The 17372-nt window shown below is 33.6% G+C and overlaps 1 protein-coding gene across 1 annotated transcript in view; it reads right to left on the bottom strand.

Moving 5' to 3' along the window:
• LOC118180486 (TP53-regulated inhibitor of apoptosis 1-like) overlaps positions 1-17347 on the bottom strand; it is a 28923-nt gene extending 11576 nt beyond the window's left edge. Inside the window, exons 1-3 of the mRNA XM_035349571.2 lie at positions 17181-17347; positions 9125-9279; positions 6740-6904 (exon numbers count right to left, since the gene is read on the bottom strand). Of these exons, the coding sequence (XP_035205462.2) occupies positions 6809-6904; positions 9125-9279; positions 17181-17325 (396 nt within the window). The 5' untranslated portion in view covers positions 17326-17347 and the 3' untranslated portion in view covers positions 6740-6808. The remainder of the gene's footprint in view (positions 1-6739; positions 6905-9124; positions 9280-17180) is intronic.
• Between the last annotated feature and the right edge of the window lie 25 nt (positions 17348-17372).

Genomic DNA, 17372 nt, shown 5'->3' with positions numbered 1-17372 from the left:
TCTGGAGCAACCTCCAAACCGGTGAGGAAGAACCATCCAAGCAATGAAGAGTCTCGTAAGAGAGAACGCATTGCTGGTGACACCCCGGAAATGGCCCTCAAGAAACGATGGCTATATAGTCAAGCTGCAAGAAAGGCAATCACTCTGCGAATCGTCTGCAAGGATGATTCCAGAGACATAACATCGGTGGATTCAGATTTCATCACCTCTATAATTGATGATCGAATTATAGATGGCTCTATCACCACCTGCAGGGTCCACAAGACAGTCCTGCAGCCGAATGGCCTCAACATTGCATGTGAGGACCAGGAGACTGTGGACGTCCTGAAGACTTTAATTAATGATCTACCCGGCCCTGAAGAAAACCATCCAGGTTATCATGCCATGGCTCCCGGAGACAGACCCCCCCATGAAGAGGTTTTTCGCTTGGTTTCCTGGAAACAGGTCACCAAAAGATAACATCAAGCTCCTTGATGCCTGCAACAAGGGCCTTGATGTTAAGAAGATCGCCATCAAGGCAGTTATCCCTGGAGACGGAGGTAATACCTTGGTGCTGGGAGTAGAACATGAACTTATGGATTATCTGGAGGCCCAGAATTTCAAACTTTTTTGTGGTGCCCGTGGCTGTGTACAGTTGAAGGAACCAAGGCAACAGGAGAAATCAATTCCTTCACCCAGGGATCCTCTAAAGAAACAGTTGACGGAAGAAAGGGAGACCGAAAAGGAGTCGGAACCAGAGCTTTCTTTGGAGGCTCTGGAGAAGACACCTGAATAGGTCTCCCTTGTCACTACTTCCTTTGAAGTAGTATGATAAGGATGCGGCTTTTAACTAAGTCTCTCCTAAAATCCTTCAGGGTAAGTTCTTTTCTTTCATTTAACCTGTTTTAATGGTTAAGGTTAGTCAGTTAAACTTGCAACATAGCAGAGCAGCTTCATATAATTTAGCTGCTCAATTAGGTAAGCAAGACACTTTCGTTGCATTAATTCAAGAACCTTGGGTGTACAAGGGTAAAATCCTTGGTAGGCCCATGAACGCGCACTTCTTTTCGACAGAGGGACCTGATAAAAGATCTAGAACTAGCATTTACATTTCTAAAAATATAAAGGCTATGAAATTATCCCAATTTACATCAGAGGACTTAACTGCTATTGTAATTAAGGACATAAACAGTTCACTGAGAGGAAACATTTGTTTTTGCTCAGTTTACATGGCTTATGACCTTAACATTCCGCAAGAATTTATAGATCTTGTGAGCTTCTGTGAAATAAACAATATTCCTATGGTTATTGGTGGTGATGTTAACGCTCACCACCTGTCATGGGGCAGTTCTGATACTAATCCTAGAGGAGAAAAACTCATGGAATTTATAATGAATACCAACCTAACTTGGGTAAATAGGGGAAATCGCCCCACCTTTGTTAACAGAAGAAGAGAAGAAGTCATTGACCTCACATTAACTTCATCTGATATTTATAACCTTATTGAGAATTGGCATGTAAGTGACAATCCCTCACTTTCTGACCATCGCCTTATACAATTTTGTATTAGAGATGAAATTCCAGTTGAATATTTCAGAAACATTAAAAACACAAATTGGGACCTTTATAAGGATTTCCTGGTTTCTAATGTTATTAACCTTCAGGTTTTAGACAATAATTGTACAGTCGAGGAGCTTGATATTCAAGCAAACAACTTGACAAATATCATTATTGAATCTTATCATGCATCATGCCCTCTCAAACGAAGGAAGTACTCTCCTAGCAAGAGAGTTTGGTGGACCAAGGAGCTTGAAAGCCTCCGCCTAGAGGTTCGGAGAGCGCACAGGAAAGTTGTCAGAAATAAATCTGAAGTTAACTGGTCTAACTTCAAAATTCTACAAAAGAAATTTAAAAGTGAAATCAGGAAAACTAAATACAACTCATGGAGATCGTTCTGCACAGATATTCTGTCCTACCATGAGACTGCCAGAGTACATAAGATTCTTAAAAGATCTCAGGAGTCTCAACTCTCATCGGTTATGCGACCTGATGGCAGTTATACTATAAACCCTTTGGATACACTTTCGACCATGTTGAATTTTCATCTGGGGGACAGAAGTATCACCTCTGACCCCCAGGAAAATCCATTGGAACTACTTCATAATCCATTAGATCTGGATTTTGCTAAGACAATTGTGAATTTTGAAAAGGCTAAAGCGGCCCTTGATGTATTTCTTCCCTTTAAATCTCCAGGGAACGATGGCATTTACCCAATTCTGCTTCAGAAAGGCTGGGATATTTTTGGTCACATTCTCGTGGACATATTCAGGTCCAGTTTGATTTTAGGATATGTTCCTAAGGTCTGGAGAACCCTACATAATCAAGCTCAGCAGATCTTAAATAAAGTTTCACACTAGGTTGATACAAATGGCCTTTCTTTCTCTGCTGAAAAATCTGAGGTCATAATTTTCACGTGGAGAAGGAAATGGAAACTGGCAGATTTATATCTGGGTCACCAGATTATTAGGCGTAAGGAATGCGTTAAATACCTAGGATGTTACCTGGATAGTAAACTTACATGGATCACCCATATAAAAGAAAAGGCACAAACAGCCACAAATGTTCTAGTACTTTGTAGGCGAATCGTTGGTAAACAATGGGGCCTTAACCCAAAATCTACTCTATGGATTTATACTGCCATTGTCCGGCCAATGCTTTCTTACGGATGCGTGGTCTGGATTAATGTTATTAACAAAAGCTTGTATTTAAACATTTTACAAAAGGTGCAAAGACTTGCTTGCCTAAGCATTAGTGGGGCTTTAAATAGTACCCCTACTGCTGCATTAGAATTTTTACTGCAAATTCCACCCTTGAAATTATTCTTGAGCGGAGAAGCAATTAAAGCCATGTATAGATTGAATAAAAATGGCACATGGTGCCAAAGGACAGGTTTTGGTCATAAAAGCCACCTGAAAAGCCACATTGACATATGCCTGGACTTGGGCAATGAGATCCCTATAATCAATATGCCCAAAGATGCAATTACTAAAACAATAGTTCTAGATAAACTATTTTCAACTCATATACCAAAAAGGAATGAGATAGAATCTCTAATTGACCTAATTCTAACAGGCTCAATTGAATGTTACACAGATGGATCAAAATCCAACTTCACTGGAGCTGGAGCTATTATAAGGACCAAGGGATCTGAAGAAGATTTCATTAGATTTCATCTGTACCTTGGTAAATTTACAACTGTTTTCCAAGCCGAGGTTCTGGCGATCAATATGGTCGCCAAGGAGCTCTTAGCTAAAAATACAGTTAATAAGTATATATATATTCTCTCTGACAGCCAATCAGCCATCCTTGCCCTGGCTAATCGTGTCAAGTTACAAAACTGTGTTTTGAACTGTACTCAAGATCTCAATTCTCTGGCTCAGGCCCATAATACCATTAGTTTAGTCTGGGTCCCAGGTCATTGTGATTTTGCTGGAAATGAACTAGCTGATAAAGTAGCTAAAGATGCTTCGCAACTCCCCATGTCTGGCCCAGAACCATTTTACCCAGTTTCATATCAAACGGTTAAAAAAGAAGTAAGAAGCTGGATAAAGAACAAACATGATGATATATGGTCTAAACTTCCAGACTGTGCTCATTCTAAATTGGTGCTCAGTACACTTAACTTTTCAGGTAAACTCATACACCTCAGTAGAACTAACTTACGCCAGGTAATTCAAATTGTTACTGGACATGCTTATCTAGCTAAGCATCTCCACAAATGTGGTCTTGTTGAATCTCCTCTCTGCCCAGCTTGTGGAGAAGAAGAGGAAACATCTTTTCACTTTTTGGGACGATGTCCAATGTTCTCTGTCCCTAGAAACAAATTCCTTGGGTTTCCCTATATTACCTTTGATCAAGCCCTTTTATACAAAGGGCTCTCTGGCATAATAGGGTTTCTGATGTATACTAAACACCTACAGGTAAGGTGAATATGGAACCACAAGAAACAAGCTTTGAGACGCCCTGTGAGTTCTTTTTTTATTTTTATTTATTTATTTTTTTTTTTTTTTTTTTGAAAAGAAACTATGCAGGGATTTTCCTCTCATAGCTGTGTTTTGGAATATAATGATATCAAATCTTTATACACTACCTGGCCATTTGGCTTGAGAATGCACCTCTGCCCTCCTTATTTATTTATTTATTTGACTCTCCATCGCACTCTTGTTTGGTCAAGAATTGCGTTTGGTGGTTTGGGAGGGATTGAATCGGTTTTCCATCCAATAGGGAAGTTTTTACGATCCAGCCGACACCTTGAACTTAGAGATGGGATCTTTTGCTGATACTATAGATTTGGTGTCAGTTTGAGATCTTATCTATTTATTATTTACCTTTTACGGGAGTTACCATTTAAATCCCTTAACTTAAATGATCAAATGGCGGAAGAGTAATGGGCAATTTTGCCTAAACTCCTTTCCTTCTTTTCATAAGAAGGAAGCGCCCTATTGTTATATGTTATATGCCAAGAATATAATAATGGCCTTAAAGTTGTCAATATAATACATTTCCTAATTAACAAGATGTCTACTGCGAGAAAATTTTACCATTTGGAAGTATTCTAGAGTAAGTTAAGCCTAACTTGAAATTTAAATTTATGAAGGTATTTGGGTTAATCTTCGGATTACGGTAACGTAAGCGTAAATTAGGCGAATCACAGAGTTTTTAAGGTACACAGTTCATTGGGTTTGTAAGGATATTCGAATAGTATTAAGTTCATTGAATTCATATAGTTCATAGAGATACTTTTAAGACAGGTAGTGGGTAACTAATGGCGATTTTCAGCCACCAGTTTGTTACATCATGATCTGGTGTTTGGGCTTCTGTTTAAGAAAGTGTTGGCTATTCTAAACTTGCTGACGTTTTGCCGGTTCTTGCATAAACATTATTTTTTTTAGTAAGGGTCTGACATTAATCATAAACACTATTTCAATTCTTTTGTATTTTGTCTTATAGATAAATTTAATTGCCTCTGAAAATAGAGTGTTCTTGAATACATTTGTAGTCAGCATTTGAATTGAAATTATTCTGACTGCTTCTAAAAGTCTCCTTCATACATCTCTGCAGATTATTCTGCCCCTCCCTTTTCTTGAAGGAATCTTTAAAAAATACTTTTTTTTTGGATAACTTGCATTTTGAAAAAAATTATGATGTGGTATATTGCTTCTTTTGTTTATTTCATTTATTTATTTAAATTTTAATAAACTAATTTACTTCCTTTCTTTTTTCCCCCTTTCAATTTGTAAACAAATTCTTTAGCACTTTTTATGCAGTTACTCTGTTAAATCACCTCTGCTTCAACATTCAACAATTATTTTAACAAATTCTACTACTACCAATATTATTTCAGCAGCTTTTACAAAATACTTTTTCCACAGGTTATTCATATCCATATCAATCAGAGTATTTTTCATTGATACTTTTATTTAAAAAATTTTTCCAATCATTGTTTTTAGAATTTTTCATTTTGTCATATAATTCAAAATCAACAATAGCATTTAACTTCAATTTACATATTGCAGTCACGCACAATGATTTCTGGAAAAATGTTTATTGAACTTAATTTTTAAAAACTGCATATGTTTTTTTTTTCCCAGGAAATTTTTCATGAACTTGAACAGTTTCATGAAAAATCAAAAACTTAGCTGTACTTGTCTTCCAGAAACACACAGAGTTCTCTCTCTCTTTTTCTGATCACAAAACAAATGTTGATGTAAAGCTGAATTTGACCTAATTATAAAAGGTACTAAAGATGTTTATGTAATAATGAAGAAGTTAAACTAAAAATAATTGAATTTGTTAAATATAATTAGTTTCAACATGTTTTAATATACAAACTACTACTTAGCAATATTTTTTTTACTTTTCAATAATTACATAACTTTACAAGATATTACACATAATAAATACTGTGAAAGGCTTCAATGTATCCCAGCAGACCAGAATCCATAATACAGAGCTGCCTTACATAATGAATGCATGCATAGACTGAAAACTATTCTACCTAAGAAATTCAATGCTTAATCTAAAAAACATACAAATATCATAACATATTATTGGTGCATTGAATGTGGAGGTAAATTTGTTTACTTTTGGATTCAGTGGTAATTAAATATAGAAAATATGTTTGTGGCTTAAAAAACGATAAGAGGCAGAGAAATAACTATATTTTTTAATATTATATTGCAATTAAAGAATTGCAAGCCCTCTTTGAGCGGCAGCATAAGAAAACCCCCATGGAAATTTGTTATGGCAAGGTAAGAGAAGGAGACCATAAAGAATCTACAGCTACTTTAATAATAAAGGACCAGCTGAGGATATGGGAAAAGTCTGGGTGTACATCACACAGTAGAATCTAGAACAAGCTACGGTGAATTGAATGGCCAACCACATTTAATGATAATGCTATGCATAACTTTGGGACAATACTGAAGGAAAAGAAGAAACTAACCAACTAAGCAATTTTTTGAAAACTGACTCTCTCAAAAAATCAATGACAAACATGCAACAAAGGTTTGGGAATGAATTGAAATTATTCCCACAGTAACGATAAGAAACAATGCCTTGCATTATGAATGGTATGCTGGAATGAATAGTGTTCTTTATGCAATGTATACAAAATGAATTTAAAACATATGTTTTAATACATATAATATTAAAAAAAATTACCATTTCTAAAAATGACATTACATAGACAAATGCATACCATTAAAAATGAGTGATTTTGCATTTATGCACAACTAAGCATTTGTTGCATGTTTTTAAAGCATGCTTGCTATGAAGCATCTGTACTTTCAGCTGATTTTTTTCCATTGCTAAGTGCTTCACCTTCTAATTCCCATAGTGGAATGTTGTTCTTTTTTATTGCAATCTAAAAAAGAAAGAAAAGAAATACTTAAGTAAAAATTACCATATATAATTTAGTTAACTTTGTAAAAAATATTACAATATTTATATTATATATTCTGAATTTACTTCCATAAATTTTTACTTTTGCTAGCTACACTGCATGTCAAAATTTCTGTTTTTTTTTTTTTTTTTCCCTCTTGCATTCCCAAAGTTAACATTAAAATGGTTTTTTTTAAAAAAGGGGGGGAAGGAGGGAGAAAATTAATTTTAATAAAAGTGGCACATTTTTTTAATATCATAATATTTATCAAGGAAAACTTTAAAAGGTAAAGTTACAAAAACATCATTTGCTAAGGGGATAAAACTTATCAGTTCACTTAAAATAGGTGATGCAATACGTGTGGTGGGATTTCAAAGGAATCTTTATTTATTTTTTAGCTTCTACTGGAAAGCACAATGATCAATTCTGAAGTGTATTGTCATCAGCTGGATAAATTGAATGACTAACTTTAACAGAAAAAGCCAGAATTGTTCAATAGAAAAGGTGTAGTGTTCCACTAAGATAATCCGAGATCTCATACAAGTTTGGTAACACGCCAAAAGCTTTTACAGAAAAATGCCAAAAGGTATTGGACCAGAATGAACAATACATAATTCAATAAAATATTTATTCACTTTAAGAAAATCTTCTTTCATTTTCATATAAAAAGAAAAAATGAAAATACTTTCTGAACAACCCAATACAATAATAGTTCTAAGCTGTTAAAGCTCTGTACCCTGTTCTCAACATATGATAAAATATCATGCTCCCTGGCATTTTTTGTTTCCAATCTAGTTTGCATGTTGCAAAAGTACACATAATTTAAAATTCATCCTTTGTAATATATATCTATGTTTAATATGTTTATTAATACATAAATTATTTTTGCATTTAAGATATATATAAATAAGGAAATATTTCTATAGATTTTATTGTAGTTACATGATGCCTAAATATACTTTTCCAGCCCTTTTGTCATGTGACGTCACATACGCCTTTGTCATGAATTTTTTTAGATTACAGTCTGAAATTTGAACTCTTCTGCCTGAGACTGTAAAATTCCCTGCAGTTAGAGTAGATTTAAGGGTGCCCCTTCTATTATCACGAAATTCTTGTTTCATTTATGGTAACTTGAGTAGTTGAATGTTATGAAAACCCTATTATGACACAATTGGTTGCATGATTGCGGTGAATTTGAATGATGGGAAAAGATTTGTAAGGGATTTTGGTGAGTGTTGGTTAGGAAGTTCATTGCTTGTTTTGTGGTTTAGATAGTAAAATGAATTAATGTTGTGAGATTAATTTGAAGTTTCTGTAAAATATAGAACAAAAAGAGAAAAGAGCATTAATTGACTGGTGTATAAATGAAGGTTTACTTAGTAGCCATTATAAGTGTCCTGTTTGTAGGAAGGAAATGTGTATGGTCAAACATTGAATTTTTGGTGCAAAAATCATCACTACACAAGGCCAAAATAACAAGTCAATGAATTGCACAAATTCGGTATCCATGTGCCACCAAAAATCGGCAATTTTCGCCAAGGGGCACCCATAAATATATTTTTACCTTCGCTTCTTAGACAGAATTTCTCACCAACTAAGAAGACCTGATCTACAAATAGCTTGATTAATACTGCTTCAAAACCATTTTCTTACTTATAAAATTGTATTATTACCCAAAATGAATATTAAAATAAATTTCTTCGTGGTAATGAAGTTCTAGTTTTGATCTACAACAGACCCTTCCAGGCATTTTTTTTTTTTTTTTTTTTTTTTTTTTTTAAATGTGGAATTCCTTCATGATGTTGACAGATCCCTTCAATCTTGAGAAACAGGAAAATATTTAAGAAATATGTTCGGGAATAATTAACATACTTATTTCAAGATTTTTGTGGTATAATTTAAAATACTCTTTATATGAAGATAGAAAACAATTAGAAGTACGAAAATATACATAAATAAAAGAAATAAAACAGAAACAACATGTTTTGTGAACTTAGCCATAGGCCCCACAGAAGATTTTCCAAACCACATCCATTCTGTGGACTATCATTAATCTGCCCAATATAAATAAATGAAAACAGAAAACTTTTAGTACAAATAATGCATAAAAAAATTCAACTGTTTCTATTGAGATACCTTCTTTAATAAAAATCCAATTTTTTTAAAACACACACATATATATAATTATATATCAAAAATTACCTTTAAACATTTTTGATATTCTTGGAAAAGTGGTTCACAAATACTCATGTCCCCATTCTTATTCTTTAAAAAACTTTCAGAATACCATGAATTAAAACAAGCTTCATAATGTCGCTTCAGTTCTTTACAATCTTTACCAATGCTGTCCATACAGCCTAAAAATACAAAAAGAAAATCTTAAAAGAAAGCGTTAATACAGAAAATGAGTTGGTTCAACATGGTATTTAATACAATTCACATTTGGTAGAAAAGCATGATCTTCAGCAAATGCTAGTGAAGATTAGCATAAAAAAGTCAAACAAATGTTAGTATTATCATAGAAATATTACAAAAGAGTTTTAAAAAATGTGCATACTTATATCCAGCAATAATTTTCTTTTTTCAGATTATTATGGCCCTAAAAAAGTTCCCCCCTTTTTTCAAAAACCTATGCCATTAACAGTACATTGAAGGAGATGTATTACCTTAAAAGAATATAATTTTTAATTGCACTTAAAATTTCCATGAGTGGTTCTGGCCATTATGTTTAACTTCAAGCTGAAACAGGTGTTTGAGGACGTGCTCAGCTAGATTTTTCGGCTGATCTTTAGAATATGGTAACTGGTAGTTTGGCGACATTTTGGAGGTGATAAAGGTTACTACCTGGGACTTTGGTAATAATGTGAGCAGTACTCAGTTCCGATTACGCATTATTTTGTGTGAGGGAAATGAGAGATCATGGGATATGTCATGTGATATTAATGGACAAATTACGGTTCTTTAATCGGAAAAGGGGGGAATTTGAAAAAATATCTGTGGCTGTATATTATTTTGTATTAAGCTTCATTGTGTGTTGTGTGAAGTAGGGTTGAATAATTTTGGGATTGTATGGCGCTGTCTAAAGTGAAAAATCGTATGAATGTTTGGAACATGAAGGTTTTAAACATCTTGCTGTGAACCACAAATATTAAAGACCCGGAAACAGGTGCACATACCAATACAATAGAGGGCACGTGGAGTGCTATAAAAAGCGACATTCCGAGGCATTGTGATAAACAGAATTTTGCTTTTTATTTAGCGGAGTAAGTGTGGAGGAAAAATTCGCAGAAAAAGTCGTTCAATAATTTTATTGAATACATAATAAAAGTACATCCACCATGTAAGCAAGATTCTGAAGAAGATTAGGTAAGTTAGTATTTTTAATTATTTGAGGATATTATTTTTATGTATTGTTCTAAATGTAAGGTGGAAGTAAAGTAATTTGGTATTATTGCGAAAATTGTTATTAGCAATGATTTAGTTTAAAGTAATTAGGATTGTAAGCTAATTTTTATTAATTTAATGTATGTGCTTATTTATATTTTAAGCAGTGTTTTTGAATTTAATTATATTTTAATTAAATGGTAGTTATTTTGTGAATTTTATGTTTGTAGGAATTTGGTATACGTTTTAGTTGAAGTAAACGTGTATGGAAATAATTTAAATATTTGACACTAAGTATTTGTAATGCTTGCGGTATGAATTTGTTGGTGACGTTTATAATATAATAGATGATTTAGAGGTAAACGTTTTTGGATATTTTATTTATTTTATATGTGGAAATGTTCATATTTGGAAAGAGTATACACTTTTTCGCGATCAGGTAATTTCATATATGTTCTTTTTACTGGGTTTAAAGATTCAGAAAATTGTCATGTATTTTTGTGAAATTTTTCTAATTTATGAGAAAAAAGCAGTGTACATGGATATAGTGAAGAGTGTGCGCAATGCCATTTTTGTGCAATTCTGGGATGTTTTTTCAAGTAAAAATAAGTCAACGTGTACATGGTTTATGTGTATGTGTTATGAAAAACGCGTAAGGAGTATAATCTTGTGCACTTTTTCCCAATTTTGCAGTGAATATTTGTCATGATTAAGCAGTTTTGTTAGATAAAATTTCTAGATAAGTGTAATTCGGCTAGTAGATTGTTGGAAGAAGTGTTCAGTAGATAAAAAGAAAAGAAACATGTCTTTACTTCGTGAAGACAAAATGCCGGTGGGGAAAAAAATAATAGAGGGTTGCTGTAGGAGAGTTGGTCGCCAAAAAATCACCAAGTTACCATAATCTAAAGATTAACCGATTTTTCTTGTGAACACCACTTTTTTTTACTTTCAGAGGCCGCTTGTTCGATTCTTTAGACTGGGTATGTGCACCTATTGTCAAAGTAAAGAAATTTATGGAATGATTAACAGTCTAATGTACATAATACCCATGCCTGCCATTCATCAATTGTAATAGTTCTTCCCTTTGCCAAGTGCTCCTTAATAAGAGACATCAGAATCTCCACTGATCCGTTAATTGCTGTGAACATATTTTCAATGAAGGCGATAATCCTTCTGTGATGTACCACTGCAGACAAGCAAATATCAATAACTAGATGGTGATATGAGGATGTTCAATTACAATATCTATTATGGTGATACAGAGATTGGATCAATATCTCACCAAATTAGCGAGATACCCATTTACTCAGTGTTAAATGGACTTATCCTGTATTTTTACTTTTCTGGCATAACTTTCTTCTCTATATTTTTCATGTTACATTGTGCAGAAAAATACAATTGCACTAAAATCCTCTACCTATGTACAATATATAAAATGTAAATCGAAAGCTTTTGTTTATCAGTGTACTTTAAAATATGACGAAAATAAATTAATAATTAATGTAGATTCTATTCTGCAGATAAACTTAGTACTGTAACATTCACTGGGTAAAACTATACTTACGAGTACCTCTTGGCGAAAATTACCTAATTTTGGTGGTACAGGGACACTGAGTTTGTGCAATTCTTTGACTTGTGTAGTGGCAATTTTTTGTTCTAAAATTTGCCGCTACACAAAGCTGAAATACGAGGGCCATCCAGGAAGTAGATTACGTTTCCGTCTGTGTCCGCTAGGGGCGGGGCTAGCGCGGCCATCTTGGGGTCAGAGCGTTGCGCAGCTCAGTCTGCATCTAGCCGTGCTAGTGAGAGGTTCGTGCTGTGCTCCGTTCAGATACTGTGACGGTTTGAAATGTCTGCGTTAATTGAAAATCCCGCGAGCTGCGAGGTGCGCTCAGTAATAAGGTTTCTGACTGCAAAAAACTGTAAACCGATAGAAATCTATCGGCAGCTTCGTGAAGTGTATGGGGACAACATTATCACTGAAGGTGGAGTGCGTCAGTGGGTCATAAGATTTCAAAATGGCCGAACCAATGTTCACGACGAAGATCGAAGTGGGAGACCCAGCATAGTGACCGCCGAACTTCTCGAAAAAGTCGATGCTAAAGTCCGTGAAAATCGAAATTTCACAATAACGGAACTTTCTTTGAGTTTTCCACAAATTTCGCGAAGTTTGTTGCACGAAATCATCAGCGAAAAGCTTGGTTACCACAAGTTTTGTGCAAGATGGATTCCAAAAATCTTGACAGAGGACCACAAAAATCAGCGAATGGCTGCAGCGTTGAACTTTTTGGACGCTTACCATAAGGATGGTGACTCTTTACTCGATCGCATCGTTACTGGTGACGAAACATGGGTGAAACATGTGAACTGTGAAACGAAATTGCAATCAATGCAGTGGGGGCACACAAGTTCTCCCCAAAAACCCAAGAAATGCATGCAAACAATGTCGGCAAGGAAGATGATGGCGACTGTTTTTTGGGACAGAAAAGGTGTAATTTTGGTGGACTTCCTGGAAAGAGGCACTACAATAAACTCTCAAAGGTATTGCCAAACTCTCCAAAAACTCAGAAGAGCAATTCAAAACAAGCGCAGAGGAATGTTGAGCTCTAAGATCTTGTTGATTCACGACAACGCCCGGCCCCACACGGCAAATGTCACTCGTAAAGTTCTTGAATCTTTTAAGTGGGAGTTGTTTCCTCATCCGCCGTACAGTCCCGACCTGGCACCGAGCGACTTCCACCTATTCCCAGCAATGAAGAAGTGGCTGGCTATGCAGCGTTTTGATGACGACGCACAGCTGCAAGAAGAGGTAACGAAGTGGTTGAAGGCGCAGGCGGCCGAATTTTTCGACGAAGGAATTTCCAAGCTCGTACATCGCTACGATAAATGCCTTAATTTGTATGGTGACTATGTAGAAAAGTAGTATTTGAGTGTGGCTTTCATCTGTATATAATAAAATTTGTTTCCTATACTTTGTTTATTTTTTTATTCCAAAACGTAATCTACTTTCTGGATAGCCCTCGTAACAAGACAAAGAATTGCACAAACTCGGTATCCATGTACACACTGACCTATTTTCATTTGAAAAAACATCAGAGAATTGCACAAACCTGGCATTGTGCACTCCCTTGACTTTATCCATGTACACATCGACCTATTTTCACTTGAAAAAATATCAGGGAATTGCACACTCTCTTGACTTCGTCCATGTACACATTGAACTATATTCACTTAAAAAGTCAAAGGAGCAGCCAAGAAAAAAATACATAATCTCAATAAACTACATTTTAAATCAAACAATAAAATAACATAAGGAAATTCATCTTTGCACTACTCAAAGGAAATATCCACTTACCTTATTTACGAATTAACATGTCTTCATTCAAACAAAATTCCTTAATAGGATTTAAAAACTTCAAAATTATCTGAACTAGAATCTGTATACTGGCATCGCCACATAAATTCACAAAATAAGAGTAAAAGATATCCTCCATAGCGTCATTATTATCCGAGTTTGACCATACGCATTTCCTTCCTACAAACAGGACACTTAATAATGGCTACTGAGTAAACCTTCATTTACACACATGTCAAATAATGCTCTTTTCCCCTTTCTCTCCAAATTGTACAGAAACTTCAAATTAATCTTACCACATTCAGCCATTTTACCATCTAAACCATAAAACAAGCAATATACTTCCTAACCAACACATACCACAAGCCCTTACAAATTTACTGCAATCATGCAACCGATTACATCATAATAGGATTTCCACAATTACTCAAGCTACCATACATTAAACAACTTAATGATAAATGAAACAACTTTGCGATAATAAAAAGGGTCCCTTCTCGGGAAAAGTGCAAAATCACCCACTGTTTGGCGCGTCTTTAAGAATTGCACATACTCGGTACAAATATACACATTGACCTATTTTAAATTTAAAAAAATCCCAGAATTGCACAAAAATGGCACTGAATACTCCCTTGACTCCATGTACATATTAACCTATTTTCACTTGAAATTGACAAAAATCCAATTCTTTTTACTCTTGTAAAATGTGCCAAATAAGTGGGCGATTCTGTACATTACCCACCTTCTCTCTACTCTAACCAAAAAAAAAAATTCCTTAACAGCATCCAAAAACTTTGTAGAATTATCTGAACTAGAATTTGTATACTGGCATCACCACATAAATTCACAAAATAAGAGTAAAAATACCCTCTGTAGCGCCGTTATCATCTGACGTTCGACCATACGCATTTCCTTCCTACAAACAGGACACTTAATGATGGCTACTAAGTAAACCTTCATTTACACACTAGTCAAGTAATGTTCTTTTCCCCTTTCTTTCTAAATCATGCAGAAACTTCAAATTAATCTTACCACATTAAGCCATTTTACAATCTAAACCTAAAAATAAACAATGTACTTCCTAACCAACATCCCAAGCCCTTACGAACAACAATTTTACGATAATACAAGAGATACCCTTCTCTCTATTCTAACCCATTCATTGATATAAGGCAAAATTATTTACAAATATTAACTGATTAAATATTAGTTGAATCTTCATAAATAATAATTTTTATAAATGATTATAGTAAATTAAGACAATTCAGATAAAATTTAATAAGAAATGCTGAAAAGCAGCAGATTAGGAACAGCTTTAGTATTGGTCCTTTTGGCGATTTTTTTATTTGGCGACAAACTTAGGTCGCCAAGGTAGACCCGGTTTTGAAGATCGGAAAAAAATGGTGGATTGTCAACAAAACCCGATCTAGACTAAATAACAATCCTAAAAAATAAGCTCTTAATCAGAATAAACAGTCTTTCTCTAATTTTCAATATTTCTAGTACTGCTATGATAAATTCTTGAAACACTACTGTAAATGAATTTATGACAATTATTATGTTATGAGTAATGAAAGTTACAATATGTTAATATTTTTAATTACAAAATATAATGTATTAAACATTAATATTTTAAATTTAAAAAAGGTTAATTTTTATGTTTATGAATAATGAAATTTACAAAAGGTTAATAAATGCATTTCAAACTAGTATATGTTACTTTAGTTTCTTAGATTCTGTTATTAAAAGGAAATAAAAAAATATTTCAAAGTGAAGAAAATCAAATTCAATTATAATGGGCAAGTTTTGTACCAGTGTTAGAAATACTTTTTATGATTAAATATTGTAAATGGTAAAAATATTAAGAAGTGTGTATTTTTTAATCCCTCAATTTATTACAAGTAATTTATGGTTATAATTTAAAAGCTAAAATTAAATTATCATAATGAGTAAATTTTGTACCAATGGTAATAATACAACAATCATTGTAAATGATGATTTCTGTGAAAAATTCGAACAGTCATTGGAATCCACTAGTGGTGGAATGATAGCCACTGAACAGTGGTAGTTCAGGCTGGCTATATGGGAGTTTTAGTAGTTTTCCGTAGATGTAATGTGAATCTGAGCCAGTTTCTCTTAAAAAGTACTTTATGAAGGGATCCTTCTTCTGCTAGCCAGCATATGTATTTATTTTCTATTCATAATTCTCTCTTATTTTCTTATTTCTTAATTCTAAATCTTACTTCTGAAGAGAAGAAGTGTTGCATCTATAGATCAAAAAATATGGTCAATATGTTTGCAAAATCCTGTCAGTTTTGGAAAGCATTTAAACTAAATAATTTGTATGTGATGCAAAAAAAACGCATTACACTATTTCATGTACTGAATAATTAATGAGAGAACAAAGTATATTGTAACGTTCCTTTATTTTGTAACCAGAGTTATTTCATGCTTGGGATCTTTACTGTCAATTTCCTCCATCCGTTTTCTCACCAGAATCCAAATGAAGTTTTTATTTTGTAAAACAAACCGTGTTTTGCCTTTTCAGGCCACATTAATAGGTTGCTAGATAAGAAAAGATTTGTAGTCTTCAGCCTTGCATTATAATTGCTGATAGTTGAATTCCATGCCAGTTAAGTTTTTAACCAACTTTGCATTAAATTGATTTGTGCAGCCTTTGGGCTACAAATTTATTTGAATTTAAATTTTACATTTGAACTTAATTGTTATCATAAGTTATCTTGCCACAAGTGGTTGACTGAGTCGTAAGCACAAAGTGTGCCTTCTGTTCTGTACATCTAAACTTTATAATAGAATAAAAGTATATCTTAACTTAATAAGAATATATCTAAACTTAATGATAATAACATTTAAAGACATTGAAATCAGTATCTAAGTGCTTGCCATGTAGTCAAACTTTTATATATAAATTGTACTCTTACTTTTATTATGGAGTTTTTATTACAAAAATTCAGATTTCTGTTAGATAAAATGTTTAAGTAATGTAGAAAATTTGCATAAAATTTAAAATAAAAAGTCGACTGTTATGTCAACATACTATTAATAAAAGTAATAATACTCAGTGAAGTAATAATACAGCTGTTAGGTTGTAAGATTTACAAAATTTGAGAACTCTAAATTATAAGCAATATATTCCATAATCTAAGCAACATTATATTTTTTATAGTCAGACAAATTATGAAAATGTTATAAAAGCAATAATGAAACCTGATTTTGGTCCTGATTTGAACCTATGAATTCATGCAATTACACATCCCTATAGTTCTAAAATGAGGTAACCATGGTAATTTTGATCTCCTTAGCAAAGGAAACACCAAGAGTTTACCTCATGCTACTGAAAATGTGTTTTTTTTTTTTCCTGGGGGGGTGGAGTTTATAGTAATATGCAGAGTTGACATATGAAAAAATGTCAAGTCTCATGTGATGTAATATTAAAAGCACCAGTTTTAACTATCAAAAATTTGGCTTTTTAAAAAGTATTTTAAATGTTGTGCTTACCTAACACAAAAGTAACTTTAAGAAAAACACACAATTTATCCCTCCTGCCATCAAAGCTCTGATACCTATCAAATTCGTTAAAGTTACGTGGACAGAAATGGCAGCATGTTTGAAGCTCAGTATTTAGGGATACCAAGGTTATCATAATTTTTCATTTATCACTCCAAAATGTCGCCAAACAAATTTCTCGCC

Source organism: Stegodyphus dumicola, chromosome 2 (genome assembly GCF_044657685.1).
Source record: "Stegodyphus dumicola isolate Sdum_Otavi_A_Nest chromosome 2, ASM4465768v1".
Classification (NCBI taxonomy): Eukaryota; Metazoa; Arthropoda; class Arachnida; order Araneae; family Eresidae; genus Stegodyphus; species Stegodyphus dumicola.
Note: the sequence above shows the minus strand (reverse complement) of the source record. Positions and strands in the feature narration are given on the sequence as shown.